Source organism: Chelmon rostratus, chromosome 3 (assembly GCF_017976325.1).
Source record: "Chelmon rostratus isolate fCheRos1 chromosome 3, fCheRos1.pri, whole genome shotgun sequence".
In the NCBI taxonomy this organism is placed as follows: Eukaryota; Metazoa; Chordata; class Actinopteri; order Chaetodontiformes; family Chaetodontidae; genus Chelmon; species Chelmon rostratus.
Genome location: NC_055660.1, coordinates 7,726,276 through 7,747,052, shown reverse-complemented (window position 1 = coordinate 7,747,052; position 20,777 = coordinate 7,726,276). Strand labels below are relative to the sequence as shown.

The 20,777-nt window shown below is 40.9% G+C and overlaps 1 protein-coding gene across 1 annotated transcript; it reads right to left on the bottom strand.

The window, feature by feature from the left end:
- Window positions 1-209: 209 nt before the first annotated feature.
- parn (poly(A)-specific ribonuclease (deadenylation nuclease)) lies at window positions 210-9,501 on the bottom strand. Its single transcript, XM_041934314.1, has 26 exons — window positions 9,420-9,501; window positions 9,110-9,187; window positions 8,942-9,021; window positions 8,773-8,840; window positions 8,158-8,239; window positions 7,905-7,965; window positions 6,825-6,993; window positions 5,798-5,860; window positions 5,657-5,695; window positions 5,532-5,574; window positions 5,338-5,418; window positions 5,128-5,184; window positions 4,825-4,902; window positions 4,671-4,714; window positions 4,525-4,567; window positions 4,265-4,340; window positions 4,071-4,181; window positions 3,921-3,990; window positions 3,769-3,824; window positions 3,041-3,127; window positions 2,886-2,960; window positions 2,586-2,763; window positions 2,361-2,488; window positions 1,731-1,797; window positions 1,460-1,644; window positions 210-1,146 (listed from the first exon to the last, which is right to left on the bottom strand). Exons 1-26 carry the CDS (start codon window positions 9,436-9,438, stop codon window positions 1,103-1,105), a joined length of 2,082 nt encoding a protein of 693 aa, XP_041790248.1. The 5' UTR covers window positions 9,439-9,501; the 3' UTR covers window positions 210-1,102.
- Window positions 9,502-20,777: the final 11,276 nt, after the last annotated feature.

Here is a 20,777-nt window from a genome sequence, read left to right as displayed (position 1 = left end):
ATGTGTCTATTGAAAAGTGCATGTAGCTCATTTTGTAAACAAGACTAACCCTATTTAAAACATTATAGGACCTGTGAATAAGGGCATGTGAAAACAAACATGCTGAAATATTTATTCTGTTTTAAATGTGATTAAAAGTTTGACGGAAGCCTTTCACTTCAACTGAAGTGAGTCTGAGAACACAAAAGACAAAAAAAACGAGATACTAAGAAACATTCTTTAATTTTTTTTCCCCTTTTCAAGGAAATATTTTAAGGATTTTTAAAACTTTCTTATACAAAAATGTATCAGTCATCTTAACGTTTACACCTTTCGCATGTGAACATACTTTGACATTGTTGCAGGTTGAAACGGTTACAAAACATTAAACACAAAACAGTAAAGAAAAACAATTCTGTACAAAACACATAAGCACCTCTCATGAAGGATCAAAATGCCACCAATAATAAACATCACATGATCATTGATAAGCTTATATATGTTTAATAAAACTGGGGAAGTTGAAAGAACCTTTTTGTTTAAAATAGGGAAAAATATTTGACTGCATTAAAATACTAAATAACCCAGACATCGTGAACTACAGGACCTGTCAAGTGGTATTTTTCTTCACGGGGATACAAAGACTGGAGAAAATCTACATCTCCCTCACATGCACAAACTCGCACAGAACCCACACTCACAAAACGTAAGACTGATTAGAGGTGACCGTCGTTAAAACTGATGATTGAGTTCAAAGTGATAGCACGGTTGTGGTGGCAGATTCCAGTCTGAACTCAGAAGAAATGAAGATTTCAGGAGTTTCGATTTTAAAATGCTAGTGGTGTGTGCGTGTGTTTACTCAGAAGAGTTGCCTGCTCCTCTGGTACAAGATCAAAATATGGCAGCTGTCGTTTATGGCTTGTGTTCTCTCTTTCAATAGTCCAGTCAAGTAGCTTGGCTGGTGGCTCTGGACACGGTATCCACAGCTGTCGAGTGAACGAATGAATTCGGGGCGTGCACCACTCCCAGCGATGTAGAGAGGAGAGCGCCCCCAAGTGCTTACGAAGAGACTCCGAGCAGGAGCTCAGTGTGGGACAGTGGACTCTCCACCCCTCGCCTCTCGCTACCACACTTCTGGGACCTCGAACAGTGACGTAGATCCAGCACCTGTACAAGAGGGACACAAGAACCACCCTCTAGTATCTTCAAATTCAATTGATCATACTGAAATCTTGCCAGCTGGTACATTTAAGATTGACCTTGGCTTTTTGCTCAGTTTTCATTGCCTTTGTTAAGAGATTTTGGCACAGTCACTACATGATAGAACATTTCAGATTATTTTCAGGATTCGTTGGGCTGCTCAGTGTCAGTGTTGCATTGATGTTAGAACCACATTGATGGGACATTCTGAACTGTACTGATCTGAAATGTATTGTTTATAACCATTAAACCTGCATTATCTTCACACTGACAAACACACCTTCAGACTTCTTTTTCTTGTTCTTTTGACCTTTCCTCGTCCTGGCTTGTTGCCAGGTGACCGTACCCTCAGCATCATTAGTGGGATCGGTTCCCTCAGGATTTTCCTCCTCCTCCTCTTCCTCATCCTCCTCCTCCTCCTCGTCGTCAGGGACCAGACTCAACCCCGCTGAATCTGACAAATCTCTGCAGGACACAGAATCCATGAAGTTACTTTAATCCCAACAAACGGGATAACAGTCACAGTATGAATGTTCAACCATTTTACTTACGATGTCTTCAACCATCCTTCTGATGTCTTGCTCTCAACAGCTTCTGTGTTCGCCTGTCCACTTCGGTCTAGGAAACAATGACAATCAGCGCATGAGAGCCTAAATTGGACTTCCTTATACGGCATATATACACTGCATTTTACTAAGTTAGGAGGGACACACTTCAAGTATAACACCATCACATCACAAGACTTGTGCTGTCCCAGAAACTGTAGAAATCAAAATGTATGTGAAAACAAATGACACAGGACCAATGGATGGTAAGAGATAAAAAAAAATGGTAACGGGAAAACTGACATTTCTTGAGACTACAAAAGTGAGCTGAACTGAACACGGCCCACAGCCTGGCTGAGAGGGAGTTTGTGCCTTTAGAGCAGTGTGTGAGCACGCCGCTGTAAAGGGCTACGCTGGATTTATAATAGAAGACAAAACAAGAGCATCATCTCGCTTATCTTGTTTTTACAAAATCGTTGGACGCAAAAATTGTAATTGAAAATACAATTTCATTACTTAACCGACCGTACCACCTGCTCTCTCCCTCAGGGAATGTCTACTGAAGGGAAAGGGAAACCTGCTGCATGTTGCCACCCTGCAGTAGTAAAATACTTCTGCACGCATGTGTTCACACACCATCAGTTTTCATCTTCTTGCTGCCTGTGCTATCCAGGTATGAGTAGTGACTCCAGCCATCTGTAATTAGAGCCTCTCCGGTCCCCTGCTCCCCCTGGACGGGACTGATGCTGCGTTTCCTCAAACCCCTAGAACCAAAAATAGAATATAAATAGCCTTTTCTGCAGATATGCACCGCTTAAGTGTTACGTGAAAAATGCACCAAATGTATTAGCACAGGTGTACCTGGGGTATCCAAAACCAGCAGAGGTAGTGGAAGAGGTGTAGTGAGATTTCACCCAACCGTCATCTCCCCATGATTTGGCCGTCTGGCCGGCCTTCTCCTTGTCCTGCTGCTTACTCTGGATGTACTCTGCATACGTCTGGATCCTGTAACTTTCTGCATAGCGGCTGGTGTTCATAGCTGCATGATGAGGGGAAGACAGCAGATTGCATCAGCGTTTTTTTTTTTTTTTTTAATGACAGAATCCAGTACCAGACTGGATTTGTGTGTGTGTGTGTATTCAGCTGCTGTGTCAGACTCACCTATCTGTACCTGGTCTGTCTGACTTAGGGACACAAATGCTGACATGTCGTCGATCCATGAAACCTGGATGTTTCCTGAGTGGATAACAGAGGCAGAAAGTGAGTGATAGACAGCGGGCCATACTGCTGAATCATCAGGTGAAACCAGGTCTTACCAAAGGCACTGAACAGCTGGTAGAGGTCACTAGTCTTCCATTCTTTTGGGAAGGTGACATACAGGACATGGTCTCTTTTAGGTTGCACTATAAGAAGAGAGGAGATTAGCTGGGTTAACAGGTGACGTGGAGAAGTGACAACAGTAGCTTTCATTAAAAGCTTTAAAGACTCTGAGGCTGCAAAAAGAAGTCAGATTGTATGCTATCTTACAAGAAAACAACATTACTTCAGTTCCTTATGAGTTTATGGTGTCAGTCACTTTCTTTCAAGTCTGCCTCAAAGCAGCGTGATGTTCATTCTCTAAATTGTGGTTCCATTTAGAGTAAAATAGATGATAAAACAGGGTTATGCTTCAGGGCGTGGCTTACTTGTGATTGATAAGATATGACAAGCTACCACGGTGACCTGTCAATCAATAGCAATGTGTACCCACCGCTCGCTCCACCCTCTCGTTCAAATACGATCACCTGCCAAACTCATTAGTCCACAAACCAGTGGTGACGTCAAGGAGGCTACGTCCACTTCTTTGATGATAATGTTGACATCCACGTTTTCTAGATTGCATTGCACCATTTTTTTTGCACACTGCTGCCACTGACTGTTGTTCAGTGGCGTGAATAAAAGCAGCGCAGGGAGCCTTTGAGCGTGACATTTTTTCCAAGCATGTAGTCAATGCAACAATCCTGACATACAGTATATCTCTGCTGCACTACATGATCTTACTCACAATCTGGTCCTGTGATGTTGAGGTAGGGAATATCTATTATCCTCATCAGGAAAAGCCTTAACAGAAAAGAGAATATGCATTTAAAAAAAAAAAAAGATTCCAGCAGTTAATAAAAGAGCAGCAAATACACTACATTTAAATGCATCTCTTACTTGTTGAAGAAAGGCTCGATTAGTTTGGAGCGAGCCGAGATGTAAGCTTTGGGTGGAGTCAAGAAAGAGCCTGTAAAGAGTGTCAAGCATCATGTATTTAGACACTTTTTTTATTTGCACACAGGATCAGTGTGATTGTGTCTGTGTTACCCAGGTAGTTGGCCATCGAGATGAAGCAGAGGCCAGTGATGTAGGCGTCGTACCCAGCCTCGTGGAGCTGTTCTTGGGCTGTGTCATAACTGTGGAACCCCTCTGCCGTTTCTGACAGGGACAAAGAAAAAAGGTGTCAGGAGTTACCTCTGTTTAGAGGTTCAGGGGAGAGTTACTGTCTTGTATTTACTCACCAACTTGTGGTGACTTGAAAGGACTCTCCTTCAGCTGCTTCTCCAACTCTGCCAGAGAGGTGTTAGTGATCAGCTCCTGAAACACAAAGGGAAAATACCACTTTCAACTTCGAACCAGCAGACTAACTATACATGTTAACCACAATAATGTTCAGTTTAGTTGGAAAGTGATTTTTTTTCCCCAAACCTTCCTAAAATATCAATATGACCAACCACAAATTGGAACCCCTGGTTTTCTTGCACTGAAGGAGACCATTTACCTTAAAAGGTTGAGTGGATGCCATCAGCTTTGTGTCCAGAAGTCTGCAAGTGCATAGAGGAACAATAATGCATTGAACGTTAAAAAGCACAGAAAAACATCCTAAAGCGTCTGTTGTGAAGACAAGTAGGAGGAGAGGAACATTACCTTGGGAAAACGCACATCGTGACCTCTTTGAAGTCTTGAAGATCCTGGAGAGACAGCATAAATAATTCATTCAATCACATTACCCGGCGATAAACGGCCATTTAATGCAGCCAAAAAGGCTCCGTATTTAAAAACATCCATCTTAAGTTTGTACCTCCGGCAGAGGACAGTAGAACTGATGGATGGTATGCATCACATCCAACAGCATGTTGTGGCCAACCACAAGTTTACCCTGTGTGTCAGATGAAATGGGTTAAGGGTACAAGGTAGACTTAAAGGCGAACAGAAAACCCTGAAGCAGCAACTGTCCAGTAGTGATGTAAAGAAAAATGAGTAAAGCTGCTAATTAAAGTCTTTAAATTACAACGCTCAAAATTAGTGTAAGTGGAGATTTGGAAGCTGATCTACAGTTGAGCTGAAAAGAAGTTGAAGTTGAAAAAGACTGAGGTCGACTCACAGATTTAGAGATGGCGTGGATGACCCTGGAGAAGCCGACAGCATTATTTAGCTCCTCCTGTTGGGGGTGGGGGGGCAAAAATATTACAGTCAAACTAGTGCATGCTTAAACTCTTCAACATGAAGGACAAACAGGATTTCCTACATTTAGTACACTCCTCACTATTAGGACAAGAAAGTGCCTTAATTTTCATCTTGAACCCAAACTCGCCTGCTCTCTCTCCAGTTTCTGCTGCTCCCTCCTCTTCCTCTCCTCTTCATCTACTTTGCTGACCTGGATGAATCGCTCCTTCTGCACACAGAGAGAACTTGCATCAATATTTAATATAATTCTACAAAAAACAAAATAAAAAGAGAAAAAAAGAGAAAAAGGGCAAAATTGGTTGAAATAAAACACGTTTTTACCTTTTCTGTTTCGATGGTTTCCACGTGAAGCCCCTTAGGAAACCTGCCGAAGACAGACAAACCTTAAACTTCTACACACCAACACATAAACAACAACAACAGCAAAAGTGTTGTCTGATACTCACTTCCAGTTCAGTGTCTGGTATATGAGCTTTCTCTGAAATCTGGTAATGAAATAGAAATAAAAGTAGAGATTAAGAAAATACAGAATGTACGTGATACAAATTCAGTGCAGGTGTGGTATTTTGAGAGGTGGGCTTTGTTACCCAGTACATGGCTCCAAGTCCAAAGTCTTCTCTGAGTTAGTGAAGAGGCCCTCAACCTTCTCTCTGTGGAGAAAACAGTAGAAAAGGTCAAACGTAATCATGAAAAGGTTGCGTTCCTGCCCTCAGTTGGCTTTGGAATAACTGGATGTTCGCAGAGGGCTGTGAGAAGGTTACGGTTCCTCTCACGTGACTCCCAGTGATTCCTGGGACAAAGATCAGCCTCAGCTGGCTCATATTATTTAGAAATGCATTATATATTTTTTTCCTGTCAATACTGATAACTGTGTTTCATGGCTGATACCAATATGATTACTGATACTTTTGCATTTTAAGAAGGCCATAACCTGTAGTTTATGCACACCTGAGGGCAAGGCTAAAACGTAGTGAGAAAAGATGGAGGATTTAATATTCCAGAGCTTTGACCTAATCAAACCTAACTGATATTGCTATATTTGTTGTGTTAAAACTCGTAGACTTTTTCCCTCCTCTCTGAACACGTACTGAAAATTGCATTTGTGTGTTTTCCCTCTGAAACAGTAAGAAAAACAAAAAACAAAAACCATGCACACTTAGTGGCTCCACCCAGGTGCAGCTGTTTGAATGACAGTCATGAGCAGGACAACAGCATGCTGCTCTTTGTTCTTCTTTTTCTGCAACGTCTTTATTGGCAGATCGCAAATCAACTTTAAAAACGCACACCGCCACCTACTGCACTGGAGTGTGTATATGCTGTGCTTGTTAAGCCAATGAAAGCATTTGGCTCCATATTATCTGCTCCATTTAATGGCTATAATTTAATTATAGGACTAATAAGTAATTACATTAAATTTGATATATTAACATGAAAGAACTAAGCTGCTACCACCATGCACAACTTGTCTCAATCCTCATTACACAACCCTGTCAGCATTGTAACATCATGGTCTGAAACAAGAGCCACATTCCTGTCTTCAGTGCATGTTTTAGCCACACCTGGATTCTGTCAAAAACAGGTGAAAAAAAACTCCATATGTACTTTAACACTCACATGACTCTGTTGATGAAGTCTTTGTGTTCGTCAGGTACATGTGCCGGGCCTTTGGAGGAGGATGGGGAGATGAAGGACGGGGTTCCGACACCGTTGGCATGTTGATTTCTCCTCTCCTCTGACTGCTCCCTCAGCTGGGCTTCCTCTTCTTGATTTAGGTAGGGGATTCCTTTGAAAAACCACAAGTGTTCATTTAACTTTTGTGTAGTGAAAAGGAGGAAACTTAAGTGAACCAGAACAATTAGAGCTCTTGCAGGCTCAGCCAAGCATTTTTGGAAGGGTGAATGTAAGCAACATCATAGCATTGAATATAAAGACTTACAGCCAGAACGTAAAAGTCAGCTAGCCAATGAGAAGACAGAATTGCCATTTTGTTTAAAAATATATGCATGTCAAACGTTGGCAGCCATTCAGAGGTCTGGAACCAGGCTAACGAAGGACCACTGTCACAAGGCTGAATGAAGAGCCCCTGGCCTGGGGCCAGCTGTTCCAAACCCAACACTGAGGCTGGATGTTGAAAAGGTTTAAATACAAGTGCCAAGATGAATGTTTCTGTACTAAATTAGCATTTTTTCTTTCTGTACCAACACATTTTTCTACAAGGACCCTGTGTATCTAACAAAATTAGAAAAACTTTCTAAGTATTTAATGTCACGTTAACAGAAACACTGGCCTAAATTAACTCCAGTATGAAATTAACAAGATTTTGATTTTGTAATTTCTGCTGCTCTCAATTAAGACAATGAAAACAAAAGACATAGGTTGATGGCATCATGAAGTCGCATGGGAGTTGTCTTCATTGTTAAAGAACCACCATTGCTGATGAAAATCTCACATGACTCAGGCAGAAATCATGTTCACAGATGAGGAAAAGTGTTCTAGTTCTATTCGCGTTATGTTTAGTCATGTTTGCCAACTTCCTTCCTCACTCTCTGCAGTATCGTCTCGTGTTCACTGTGGCACCAAGAATTTCAATGTGCAAAAGTTTGACGTGTAAACTCAAACCAGCAGGTAGTTACATTTTTGAAAGTTTTGAAATCAAGCACGGCACATGAGACACTCATTCTGTGAAGTACTCACCATCACAGAACACCTTGTTGAAGTCAAAACCCTGACTGGCCAGGAAGTCAATACTAGAACTCTGAAATGACAAAGATGATCTTCCATGTTCACAACTTTCAAACAAAAAGTCAACAAATGCTTCATCTCTTCACAGCTGTCCAAACGTTTTCAAATACAGTCATTTTTAAACCACCAAAAACACTGCTAAAAGCCATTTATCTCAGTTCAAACAGAGGTAATCCAAAGGGCCTGAGGAGCATCACTGACTTACTTGACAGATGAACTTTATGTCAGGGGACGTCCTGTTGAACGGTTTCGGGAATATATAAAAATTAAAAGGCTTTATGATATGCCTGCAGAAATGGGAGTGAAGCAGAACAGTTCAATTAGTGAGATCATTCCAGTTGCTGAGAGTTTATCACTTTAGCCTGCATGCAAGTCACATAAAAGCTGGGTTACTTCCATTATTAGAAGACAATGTTTTTGCATTAAACCCAATGATTGCATTGGGGGACATCTAAATAAAATGTTGCTTGATTGGACCATTTTTAATTGAAATTAAAATAGATGATAAAATGTGTTTCACTGTCTGGATCAACCTGCAGGGCACCCTGAGGCAAAAATCAGCCTCTGGGCCCTTATTATCCCTACAATTTTTCTATGGCAGAATACTACCTGGCCTTAACTGGCTGTGTAGTAATTTGATTAAACATGCATCACAAGAGCCCAAAGCTGTATAAAGGATGGCTCCAGGCTACATTTTGACAAAGGGACCTTTATGAGACAGGCCCACCTCATCATGTCAGCTGATATTTTGCATGAGTGTTGGACATCCAAAAATCAACGTCAGATCTAAAATGATGTAATTGTTACAGATATCACTCACTTTGACTTTGTCTGGTCGTACTTGAATGTGCATAAACCAAACTGGAACAGCAGGAAGTCCATGGAGTGCTGGTGGACGGACAGAGAGTTTAAATTAGATGTGCTGAAGCTGCACGGAGGACTATGGAGGGAAAGCAGGAGGTGTGCAGCAACTCATCAAATCTGCAAACCTTTTTCAGCTTCGTGTACCGCTCCTCCGGTGTGTCCAGCCCGTTGGTCAGTGCACTGACATTAGGACCGTCGCTTATTCCTACAAAGACACGACACATGTCAATATTTATAACCAACAGCGTTCGCTATTCAAATCAAAATCTCTGCTAAAACTCTTACACGGTTACCTGAAAATTCTCCATCGATGGCAAGGAAGTCTGCCTCCTCTATCGCGCTGTACACCGCGTTTAAACAGTCTTTGAAATCTGGGAAAAGCACAGTGCGTGAGGAAACAGCGCTTGCCAGAGGAGGAACACACAGCTTAGCCCGCAGCCACATATCTAGCTAGCTAAGTAGCTAGCTAGCCGCACGGACACTGAGGAATGAAAGCCTTGTGCATTTTAAATTAATATATCAGGTCACCACTCCGCTGTGCGTTACCATGATGTATGTAGCGAGTTAAAAAATCCAGTGAGCAAAATATGGCTGGCTACTTACTTCGGCGTGTCACCTCCATCCCTGCACAATGACTGCACCCGGCTGACAGCTAACGTTAGCTAGCCTACGTCAACTGGCTTTTAACCGTTTTACAAACACTTCCGGGTCCGCTGCCTCGAGACAAACCAGCGCCGCAAGGCTTCTGGGTGCTTGTTGTAGCTGAGAGAGATTCAATGTAAGACTAAAATCCCTTATATTGAATATATAAAATTATATATTATATTACGTGTTGGATGCAAAGTATGACTCATGGACAATTTTCATCTTTTAATATTTTTTTTACTGCAGCAGATTTAAATATTCTTTTCCGTTTCTTCTTGATATTTTGATTGAAAGTTAAGTTGCTACTAATTTATCAAGTTCACAAGTTCTTTGTGACTGTTTTTCATCAGAAAAGTCACAAAGTTATGGACAACTTACAACTTTGTAGTTGTGTCAGTACACCAGGAAGTGTTGGCTTGCACAAAAATGTGACTATAAATAACTAAAGTTGTAGTTATTGTTTATTATTCATTGATCTTGCTGGCCATCATTTGTCTAATGTTTTACGGCACTTGCCTCAGCCAATGAATCTATCTATCTATCTATCTATCTATCTATCTATCTATCTATCTATCTATCTATCTATCTATCTATCTATCTATCTATCACTGTAATAGCTAAGTCAAGGCTATGTCAAATTAAGGACGCAAAATGCAGTTGCATTGTGACCTCATGCACAGAGATTAATTTAGATAAAGGGGGTAATCTAGAGGGAGAAAAAAGGCTTAACTTTAGAGACCAAACACATTCATTCTTATGCTTTATGCTGCACAATAACACATATTCATTAATTATTTATGGCTGTTATATTCTTCAGGGTCAGAGGGGGCTGCAGCTATCAAACACGAGATGAAGGCACGGATACATGGAACAGATGTTGGACAAAATCCATCACAGTCTGTCACAATATAATATGGCTTGAAAGTATCCACAAAAATCTGCCTTGCACGCGAGCAGGATTTGCTGCTTTCACGGTGGATCGTGGTCAGACCTCCTACGTTCAGAGTTTGAGTTCCTGCTGTGATTTCAGGTCATGTCTGTGAAGTCAGGCTGGCGATACACTCGGCTGCCACAGACAGACAGAACGGTTCCTGCAATTATTATCTGCAGTTTCTATTCTAAGATGGATATGAAAAAGTCTTTTTTGAAAGAGAATGCCTTCACCATGAAAGCAGGGGTGAGGTATTGAAATGCAAAGATGACATTTAAAAAATATGGACATGTTTTTTTCTCTCTCTCTCTAATGAAGGGAAGCAGGAAAAGGCTTCAGCTTTTATGTCTATTGTTCTCTCCAGGGGTGTAAAACTGTAGAATTCTATATTTCTTGACAGTGTCTTACAGATATGTAATACAAAGTTTTTTCTAGCCTTCAGATTTAAGGCCTGTTAAACACACAACAGAAATCTGTATCACTGTTAGTCAAACACACCTGTCTATGCATGCAATGAGCTGCGTTTACATTGTGGCTTGGATCTAGACATGCTATGCACTCACTCTACATTTATTATTGTTATATTTTTTAAGATGACAGCAAGCAGAGGAGAAAATAATAACAAAAATCTGCAACTGCGATCAAAACCATCTTATTAAAGCTACTCACTTCAGAACAAACAAAAGGAAGAAGGAAGCGGGAGGACACAAACAAACATCAGGGTGACAAGTAGATAGAAGTGACGTGGAAAAATAGATTACAGCAGAGCACCACGTGGTGACAGATACTTACGTACGTGATAAATGACGAGGCAAATTAAACAGATTTAATTAAATGTGGTTGATGCTTGGAAGTGAGAGTGGGAGGGAGCGTCTCTGTGTGTTAATGTGTGTGTGCTGAACTTTAACACAGGGCACTTGAATCGCAATTGATCTTTGGCATGCCTTTATTTTTGATGACCTTTAAGGTGTCATTTCAGATTTACTGCTGTTGGTCCCATACGCACACACACACACTGCGGCAGAATTGTGAAATCTGAGATATGTTGCTGAAAAAGTGGAATGATATCCAGTCGATTTTTTTCCAGCTTGAAGAAATTATTCATCACAATGTGGTTTTAAGGTCTGTTACACCTGTGTACGGAAATGTCAAACAGCTGGGCTAAACCTGAATCATACTGGTTGAAGAAATACCCCCGAACAGGTTTTCCTACTCATTCACCATCAGACATCAGTGTATTGTTTGGATGAGAGAGTCGGAGATGAGACATCTGCTCTTGCTTGACTCCACAGTCGCAGTCTCAGGAAATCAATTTCTCCAAAGGACTTTTACTCTTTGTCGAGCAGAAAAAATTGTAATATCAAGAAAACTTTGAAACTTTAAAAAATCTTTTTAGCATCTCAGCAGTTGAGTTCGGCAAATGTTTCCTCCAAATGTTATGTCAATCCATCTGGTAGTTGTTTTTACAGTCTGGACCAAAGTGGTCTGAACAACTGACTTTGCATTCCTGGAACCATGTTGTTGCTACCCAATCCGTACATCATGCCCTATCAGTGCTGCGTAAATCAGGTCCTACCTGCTGACACCTGGGTATCCAAACCCCAACCGTTCCCCAACCAGTTACATTCTAGGGCCACACTGTCATACACACATAGAACAAATTTCCAATCCAGATCTGACAGTCACACATGCCGCTATGAACACAGTGGCTCAGGGTGGTAGAGGACAACTTCAAAGGAATCACTGTGAGTCTGAGTTCAATCCTCCACATGCTACAGTGTCTTTTGGAGGCCAGAGTCCAGATTAAAGAGCCAAAATCCCTCCGGAGTCAAGCTGTTTCTGACCCGTAGCTCATTATGTCGAAGGACTGTCTAAAAGTATTGAGAATGTGGATTTGATGCTCAGGTGATTTTAAAAGTTGATGTCCAAAGGAAAGACTTATAAGCCCTAAGTTTTTGAGGCCAGGCCTTGACAAGTAAAATAAAATACATAGTGAAAATCTCTGTTTCTGCTGTATCGATTGTAATTGTCCATCGTGAGTCCAATAGTTCTATAGGAGTACTCTTTCAGAAACAGACCTTAAGGGTCTCTAAATAGAAAGTAAAAGGTGTTAGATGAGTACTGGGGGTTCCATTGTCATGAGGGTAGGGTGAGGTTATCGCCAACCCAATGCCTCATAGTGTTATATGGCTGCTTTCAGGGAGTGGGTTCAATCCTCAAGGTGTTACAGTGTGTTTTGAAGGCTGATGTCCAAATGAAAGACCAAAAGCTCTAAGAAAGGAAGTCTAATTATGTGATGAGAGAGCTACTCTTAGAGGACTCAATCTCAATTCTCATGCCTGGCTGTGAGTTTTGAAGGAACTAAGAGTGAAAGATGCTCGAATACTTCCAGCCCAGTACTTTGGGATGATAGAGCGCAGCTCCGAGGCTTTGAGGATCTGGGTTCAGGTGATTGAGTTTATTTTGAAAGATGATGTCTAAAGGAGTGAAAAGCTGTACGAGGCTGAAGTCTCTCTGGCCCAATAGCTCAGGGTGACTCTTTTGAAGCTCTGAGGATGTGGGCTCGATCTTTATAACGCCAAGTGAATGCTGGAATCCAACGCTCGAGGTGAAGCCGTGAAAACACTCAGAGAGAAGCTGCCAGCGTGGACGGAGACTTGGTTGGTGGCGTGGAGGGTTTGTTTGCTGTGGGGGATGAGGGAGGGGGCTGTGTTCATCATCTAAAGAGATGGCATCCCTGAATGTATACAAGGACAATCATACCCCAAAACTGTGGCCAGCTGTCTGGAACCAGGCGATTTTGTGATTTTGTGCTTTAGTGGTTCATGTCCTCAAACCAGTTTACACAAATGACCTCAAACCAACTGATGCACAGTGAAGCAGGGGCTTTTGGGGTGTCTGAAAGTCCAACACATCCTCATACCTAAAGGACTGAATATGCTGATTGTTAATGACTCTCAAAATGACATATATGACCATTGAAAAGTACCAGCAGTAGGCGTGCTGGGCCTTCATCGTCACATGGTTTACTTTGTGAAAGACTCATAGTTTGGGTAGGCTTAAGCAGCAAAAGTATTTGGGTAGGTTTAGGAAAAGATCACTTGGGTTAAAATAAGTACATAACTGTTATGTACATGCCATCATAATTAATGTAGTGTTTTTGATGGCTTGCCTTGTTGAATTACTTCACGTTGAGGCAGGCTGTGAGGGAGCAGAGAGAGAGAGAGAGCTCTTCAAAACCGGGCAGGTTGGATTTTGACAGACTAGTAATTAAACAGCAATATCAGCGAGAGAACGTCAGCAAAGCCTTACGCACTTGGTGCAGGTGAAACAATACAATATTAAACTCATAATTACTTTCATCCCAGAACAGGACAAGCATTTTGAACAAAGAAAAAATCAGTTTCAGACAGTTTTGGAAGTGAACATGCAACAATACAACAGCTTTAAATGGACAGAGGTCTGATTGCTCATAGCATTTCTGGTTTGAATTATTATTCAAGATTGTGGAGCGTACCAGCTACTGAAGGTACGTCATGTTCCCAGAATATTATTTTGGGTTTAACACAAATCATCTTGTTGTTAAGAGTCTTTTTAAATTACAATAATACCAGAATGTTATAAAACTCCAACACATCATAATGTGTCTATTAAGTTTAAAAATAATCCCTGGTTTGACTACAACCTCTACTGTACAGCCACCATAGGGGGGCGCTGTACTCCACAATTTGACATGAGTTGTCATATTGCTTTTAGACGGTCCCTCCTCCCCTCTTCCCTTTCACACACACACACACACATGCACGTACACACACATAAACAGACACACACCTGTATGTGGATGCTTGAGTTCACTATAAAAGCTCTGTGCTCCCTCATTTTTTTTTCTTTTTCATCACAGTACATCATAGCTTTTACAGTCAAAGGGAGCACAATGGGGAAGTCACACGCCAGGCAGAGACAGGAAGTGAATGAAAGAATGAAGTACAGCCACAATGAGAGAGAGAACGGCGGGAGGGGTGGAAGCGGTGCTGAAACATAAAGCAGGCTGAGGGGAGACCATTAGGATCTGTCAAATGAGAGTGTCTGTGTGGTGTTTGTTTACTGATCCAACCAGTGGGCATCTCTGCAATCAACCTTTTTCAGAGCACACAAATAAACTGAAGAGAGGCCACAGGGGATGGAGCTGGCGGAGAAGGAAAATATGTTAGTGAAAGAAGCAATCAGGAAGGTTGGATGAATGTCAAAGGGGGCGAGGGGCTGGAGATTTCTAATGCAGCAGGTATAAAGAAAAAAGACATTTAAGACTGAAGGAGCACAGGTGGAAGAAAGAAAGAAAGAGTCTGGTTGTAATGTGACAGTTAGTGGTTCAATAAACATTTTCTAGGCTGTCACACACATAGAAGCGCGCAGTCACACACACACACACACTCAGAGAGGGGAGCTCACATTTTTGTAACCCGCTCAGACAGTCGTGTTATTGCTCTCCTAATCATGCGTGAGATTAGGTGGCACCACACAAGCAAAAACCTGCTGTTGACACGTCCTATTCCATTTCATCGCACACACACACGCACACACACACAGGCGCGCACACACTTGCACTCTGTTTTAACTGGTCCTCAAGTGAATAGAAACTGATTTGCTTTCAGGCCAAATAGAGGAATGAATAAGTGTGGTTTATCACTCCATAATTGTAGGGTGGGGAAGGGGAAGGAACAGAGACGTGGCTGTGAAAGGGATGAAAGTTTTTCGGAGTTGTGGAAGTGTAACAGATAAGTAAGAACAAAGGATAAATTGATGGCAATTTAGGGAGAGGAGCTTTGCTGGCTGCCTCTCTCTGGTCTGGTTCTTTGTTTGAAAAGAACTTGTGGGAGGATGAGGGGTTTGACTCGGATGAAAGGAAGAGCTGCGGTGAATCTCAGCTGTGGAGACAAGGAGGAGGAAGTCTCACTCTCAGAGGTGAGACTCATAGAATTCGCACCAACTCTTTCCTGTCACGAAATGGCTTCATTTATCACACCTGGGACGCCAAATCTATCACGCAAGATCAGAGAAGTGCTGAAAACTCTGAAAAAGCATTTCTGGGTTCCCCATTGTTTGCTGTAGATGCGGCTGAGATCTCAAACCAAACACATATGTACAGTATCGGAGTCCAAATCTGTCTCGGTGACTCGAGCGCAGGCACATTCAACAGCTTACAGGCACACGAGGATAACAGAGACTCAACATTCAGTACAAACAAGAGATAGCAGGTAATGCATTTTACTTCTTGTACACTATTTTACACAAGATTACAAAAAAATCTTAAAATAAGTACAACTGAGCAAGAAAACACCAAGAACTGGACAGTAAGCAATGCATAGAATGAATGCTGAATTTATCAACTGACTCTGCAGATCCCCTCATATTCACCATATCAACCTTATGTTGTGGTAATATCTTACAGTAATGTGTGTCTACAGCTTGTTGTGCTGCCCCCAGGTGGATAAAAAAAAATCTGTTATTGCAGGTTTAATGATTATTAACCAACTCTCAGAGTGACTTAACCATGACAGTCAACCCTCATTGGTGCTATAGGAGAAAATGTCCAGAATCAGATGTCGTCCCTTGTGCAGTATTTGTAATGAAAGTGTGGAACTGAATCAGACATAACCCTTGCATGTCGGTGTTAGCAGTTGTTCAACATGCAGATTTTATTGACTATAACTTCTAATAGAACCCACACAGAGATGCACATTTACACACACACTTACACAGAGCTGAACCCTGGATGATGATAATCTCAGCCCGTGATAGCACTCACTGCCATAGTAATTTTATGAATCACTTCCAATTTCCCAGGCCTCTGACTCTGCAAGATAGGAGGCAGTTACCACAGAGTTACCTAAAAAACTGTCAGCGTTATCCCCATTTAAATGTTGATCTCTAGGTGCAAGATGCTGTAGATAGATATATAGATAGATATATAGATAGATAGATAGATAGATAGATAGATAGATAGGCTGCGCTTACACACCTTTCAAACAGCTCTCTATTGTTATTACATTCTCTTTCATCATTCAGCTGAGTGAAAAAGCATACACTTCTGCTTGCTGTCTCTCTTTCAGTCTTGCTGTATCTTTACCACGCATAGTGACACAAATGCAGGTGCGCGTGCTGACGCATGATCCTTGTCAAGGCTCAAAACACAATTGCAAGTGCAAGTTTAGTGGTATGTTGTTCGATCGTGTGTCAAATACATAGTTTCACAGTGTTGAAAGATTACACTGAAGCCATAACTTTGTTCTGGCATTAGAACAGCAAACTGTGGTGAAGCATCTCGTATCGTGCTTGTTATGTCATAATGGAGTCCAGCTACTGAGCAGGATAAAAAGTCATCGACCAATCAGGTAACTTAAATCTGCATTGCAAAACTTGAAGTTTTGAAGCTGTAAACACAACATGGAGATATAATCATCCTATAAAGTTGTTTTGGTAAGCAAGTTAGTAACCAGTTGCACACTAAGCAGACACATTAGCATTCATCTGCTAGTCCAATATTCACCCTTGTTTTTGTCCTGCTTTGGTCCCCACCAACTCCTGAGAGAAACATCTGGCTCTTTAGCTGCTAAATGCTCCATTTGTTCACCAGCTGGTTGTTAACTTTGTCTGTCTGCCAAATTTGGGGCTGAACAGGCTCTGTACAATTGGTTTATGAAAGCTTTTTTGCTCACAACAGCCCCCTGCTGTGGCTGGTAACAATGCGGATGAAAGCAGTGACAGTGAGATTAAAAAACACAAGTAGTGGGCCAAGAAATCAAAGCAATGATCTGAATTCATAGTAGGTTTGTTACTACAAGCCACACCTTTAACATTACACATAAAATCGTCAGATTGTTAAGATAAAAACATTAACTAGTGCAGCCATAAATGTGCAAACTGTATGTTATTTACTTTACTGCCATTGTCAAGCATATGCAGGTGTAACTCGACTGATTAACATTTGTCAGTAACAAACTATATCGAAGGCATCTCTGGCACTCAGGGGACACAGTGGTATTTTCTAATAAGTCAGTTCAGTGGTTTAAAATTATGCGCCTGTTTATGGAAACTATGACTGTTACACACTCTGGTTGTGACTCTGCAGCCAAGATTTAAAGTTGAAATAGGGTATTTTTTTATATATATATATTTCCATAGAGATGAAGAAAAGCTGTAGTTGCCACTTCATCAATCTGAAAAATGGCTTTCAGGCACTGCTGGATCTAGATTTCTTGCTTGTTCTGACTGGATAGAAGTGATGAATTAATGGATTTTTCATCCAACACACAACATTCCAGACAAAATTTGGGTTAAATTTGAAAGAATGCCTTCTGACTGCTTTTTTATTTTTAAGTTCAGTTAACCGAATCTTTCTAGTAAACCAGTTTTTCTTTTGGTCACCACCAGTAATCTGCTTTTGTGTAAACAATCCTTAACCTAAAATGCACACTTTTTATTTTTTATCTTATTTGTGCAAGTATTCAGGTTGAATTAGTAGCTTTAAACTGAGAACATACACATTCACCACCAACAGTATTAAAACGTTCATCAATGGAGAACAGTAAATATACTCTCCCTTTCTGTTAGAGTAGAGAAATATTAATATAATGTTATCCAGGACAGCAAAACTGCAAACTGCGGCCTCAAAAATGACCACAGAGTTGAATCAACATCTTACTGATATAAAATCAATCAATATAATCAATAAAAGCCTCACATCATTATACAGGTGGTAATAGAAACTTAAAGATGTGGAGGCTACCTGCAGGGCTACTTGGCAAACATTGTAGCTAGTGAGCTATCGCTAACATGCTAGCCAGTTATGGTAACTAGCATGCTAGCATGTTAAGCTAGCTGGCTCACTTAGCTAGCTGGCTTCGTCGACAATGGGGCGATGGGTTGACACAGTCCGTTAGGGAATGTAGTTATACCACCACCACCAGTCTCATAATATCTGCAAACCACATCTATGTGGAGCAGTTTACACCACAGCAGAGCATGGTTATCCACTTTTCTAGTGGTTAGCTTTGCAACGCAGCCAGTAGGTTACAATAGTGTCCTCTGTTTTGAACTCTCTGGCTCTGTTTTCCCTCAAAGTTTGGCATTGTCAGGATATCTCGCAATTGGTCAGCTATGCAAATTCGTGTAAACGATCACCAAAGTTGACCTCAGCACAATATATTTGGTAGTTTTATATGCTTGTATGAGTTCATTTGCTGATTGAAGCAAGTGTATGAAATTGATTTCAAAGCAAAATTTCTGTGTTTTAAATGCTGGTGTAACTGAGCCTTGGATCCCTTCATGTTATGGTGGCGTTACCGTAATTACCAGTTCAGCTTTCAAAAAGCGTTCATGTCAACATCCAAGTCATAAGTCCAACTGAAAAACTGTAACACATTCGCACTCCCAACTGGTTGTGTCATGAAACAGCTGCACTTTGGTTAGGTTTAGGTACCAAAACTACCTGCTCAAGTTTAGGAAAAGATTATGGTTTGCCTTAAAATAAGTGTGTTAGTTAATACATTACTTACACAAATTAAGTTATGTATGTTATGCTATTTCACTTACAAAAGAAAGCAATTTACATTTCACATGGGACACTAACCCTGGCCTCTTGGATGACAGTCCTGTGCTCGACCCATCCAACCACCACAACCTCCTCCATAGCTCGACTTTTCTTGCTCTTTATACTACATCATTTGATGTGTTGTGAATGAGAAAAGGCTGTCTATAGAAGTCTATTAATTTTAAAATTATTTTTTATTATTATTTTTAATTGCACTTACGAATATTTTTATTGCATGTTGGTTTATTTTATTGTAGTTATCTTAATTTTATTCTTTCTAATCTTTCTTATCTTTTACAATGCAAATTTCATTGACATGTCATGCTCAATGACAATAAAGAATCTTGAATTAGACTACCATGCACATTGAAAACTGACTCTCTAGGGGTACCTAGTACCTTAAAAAGTGAGGCCAAGGGTTCCTGACCAGGTGTTTGTATGTGACGGGGTGGGAGTGAGGATGTGCTGGGAAAACTTGGAGTTTTCTGAAAGCTTTGACATATCCGATTTGGTGCAGAGGTGCATGAAAGGTAAAATACATGGTTGCCTCATTTTACCCAAAGTCTATTGTTCAAGGTAACTGAAACTCAAATAGTGCAATATGATCAGTGCATATTATTGTCAACTCTCACGCAACTAATTCTGTAATCACACAACCATTTTAACTTGTCCAGTGATGAGAACGCTTGCAAGTTGTAAACACTGGGATCTTTCACATCTCTAACATCCATCACATATGACGCGAATGAGGCATTAGAAGCTCAAAGAGAAGCTTAGAAAATTAACAAAAGTAGGAACTTTTGAAGGATTATGGTATGTGTTGCATTGGATTGCATGGGTATACTTCATTAAAAGGTAACTGGCTTTTCCAGCAGTTGTGTGCTTCTTTCTGGCCTAATAAACTCTTTCATTCAATTACAATCTTATGTCTGGCTCCAGATACTCAACATGTAAGCCTGGACAGATCCTACCATCTGGGATCTCAAACAGGCCAGTGGAAACTCACAGTCACTGACTGTATTTACATTGACTGTGAAAGTCTTTCTGTCTGTCCTGTCGCTGCTTTGTGCAAATGTAACTTTGATCTGTCCTTTCTATGGCTATATTTGAGATTTGATTCATGCACAGTAATAGCTCATGCATCATCAAGCAGCTGGATTGCTGTATGTGACGCAAGTGACGAATGCCAAGAAAATAATGAGTCATAGTTTGAAAAAGGCTTATACATGTTTAAAGTGCCCTTCAATCAGGGGATTGGCATGTTAGATTCAAAGCTATGACCTTATTGGGTTAAGGTAATTAGATACTTCGGTTAACATGGAAATACCTTGCTGCCGGTTTGGTCTTAATTGAATTAACGTCAGAGTATTGCTTTTCATTTCAACAATGTCGCTTATTACATTATAGCTTTACATTGTGGGGGAGGATAGCAAGCAAATAATCAAGGTGGGTGGGTTTGTGTATGTTTGTGTAGGCTATGTGATTGTGTGTGACAAAGAGAGAAAATATACTTTAATGACGACAGAAGTTGTGTGTTTGAGGGGTGGTTTAATGAAGTCTGTATGCGCTGACGCTCATAAGTGTAAAGCCATAAGTATACTTTGTGTATAGGCTGTGTATGCAATGTAGCACAATTAACTTCAGCTGGTGTGTGGGCAAAACAGGAGAGTGACACTAACATGAAAACACTCTGCATTATTTATAAGAACCAGTTGTTGCAGAGGGTGGTTTATGGATGCACACACAGGACAAGTACCTTCCCACACAGTGCATTAGTTAGCCATTCAGTCTAATG

Coding starts and splice junctions, on each gene's coding strand:
- parn (XM_041934314.1), bottom strand. Junction 2,489..2,585: donor GCTGGTTTTGGATACCCCAG/GTACACCTGTGC, acceptor TTTTGGTTCTAG/GGGTTTGAGGAAACGCAGCA. Junction 1,798..2,360: donor CAAGAAGATGAAAACTGATG/GTGTGTGAACAC, acceptor ATTGTTTCCTAG/ACCGAAGTGGACAGGCGAAC.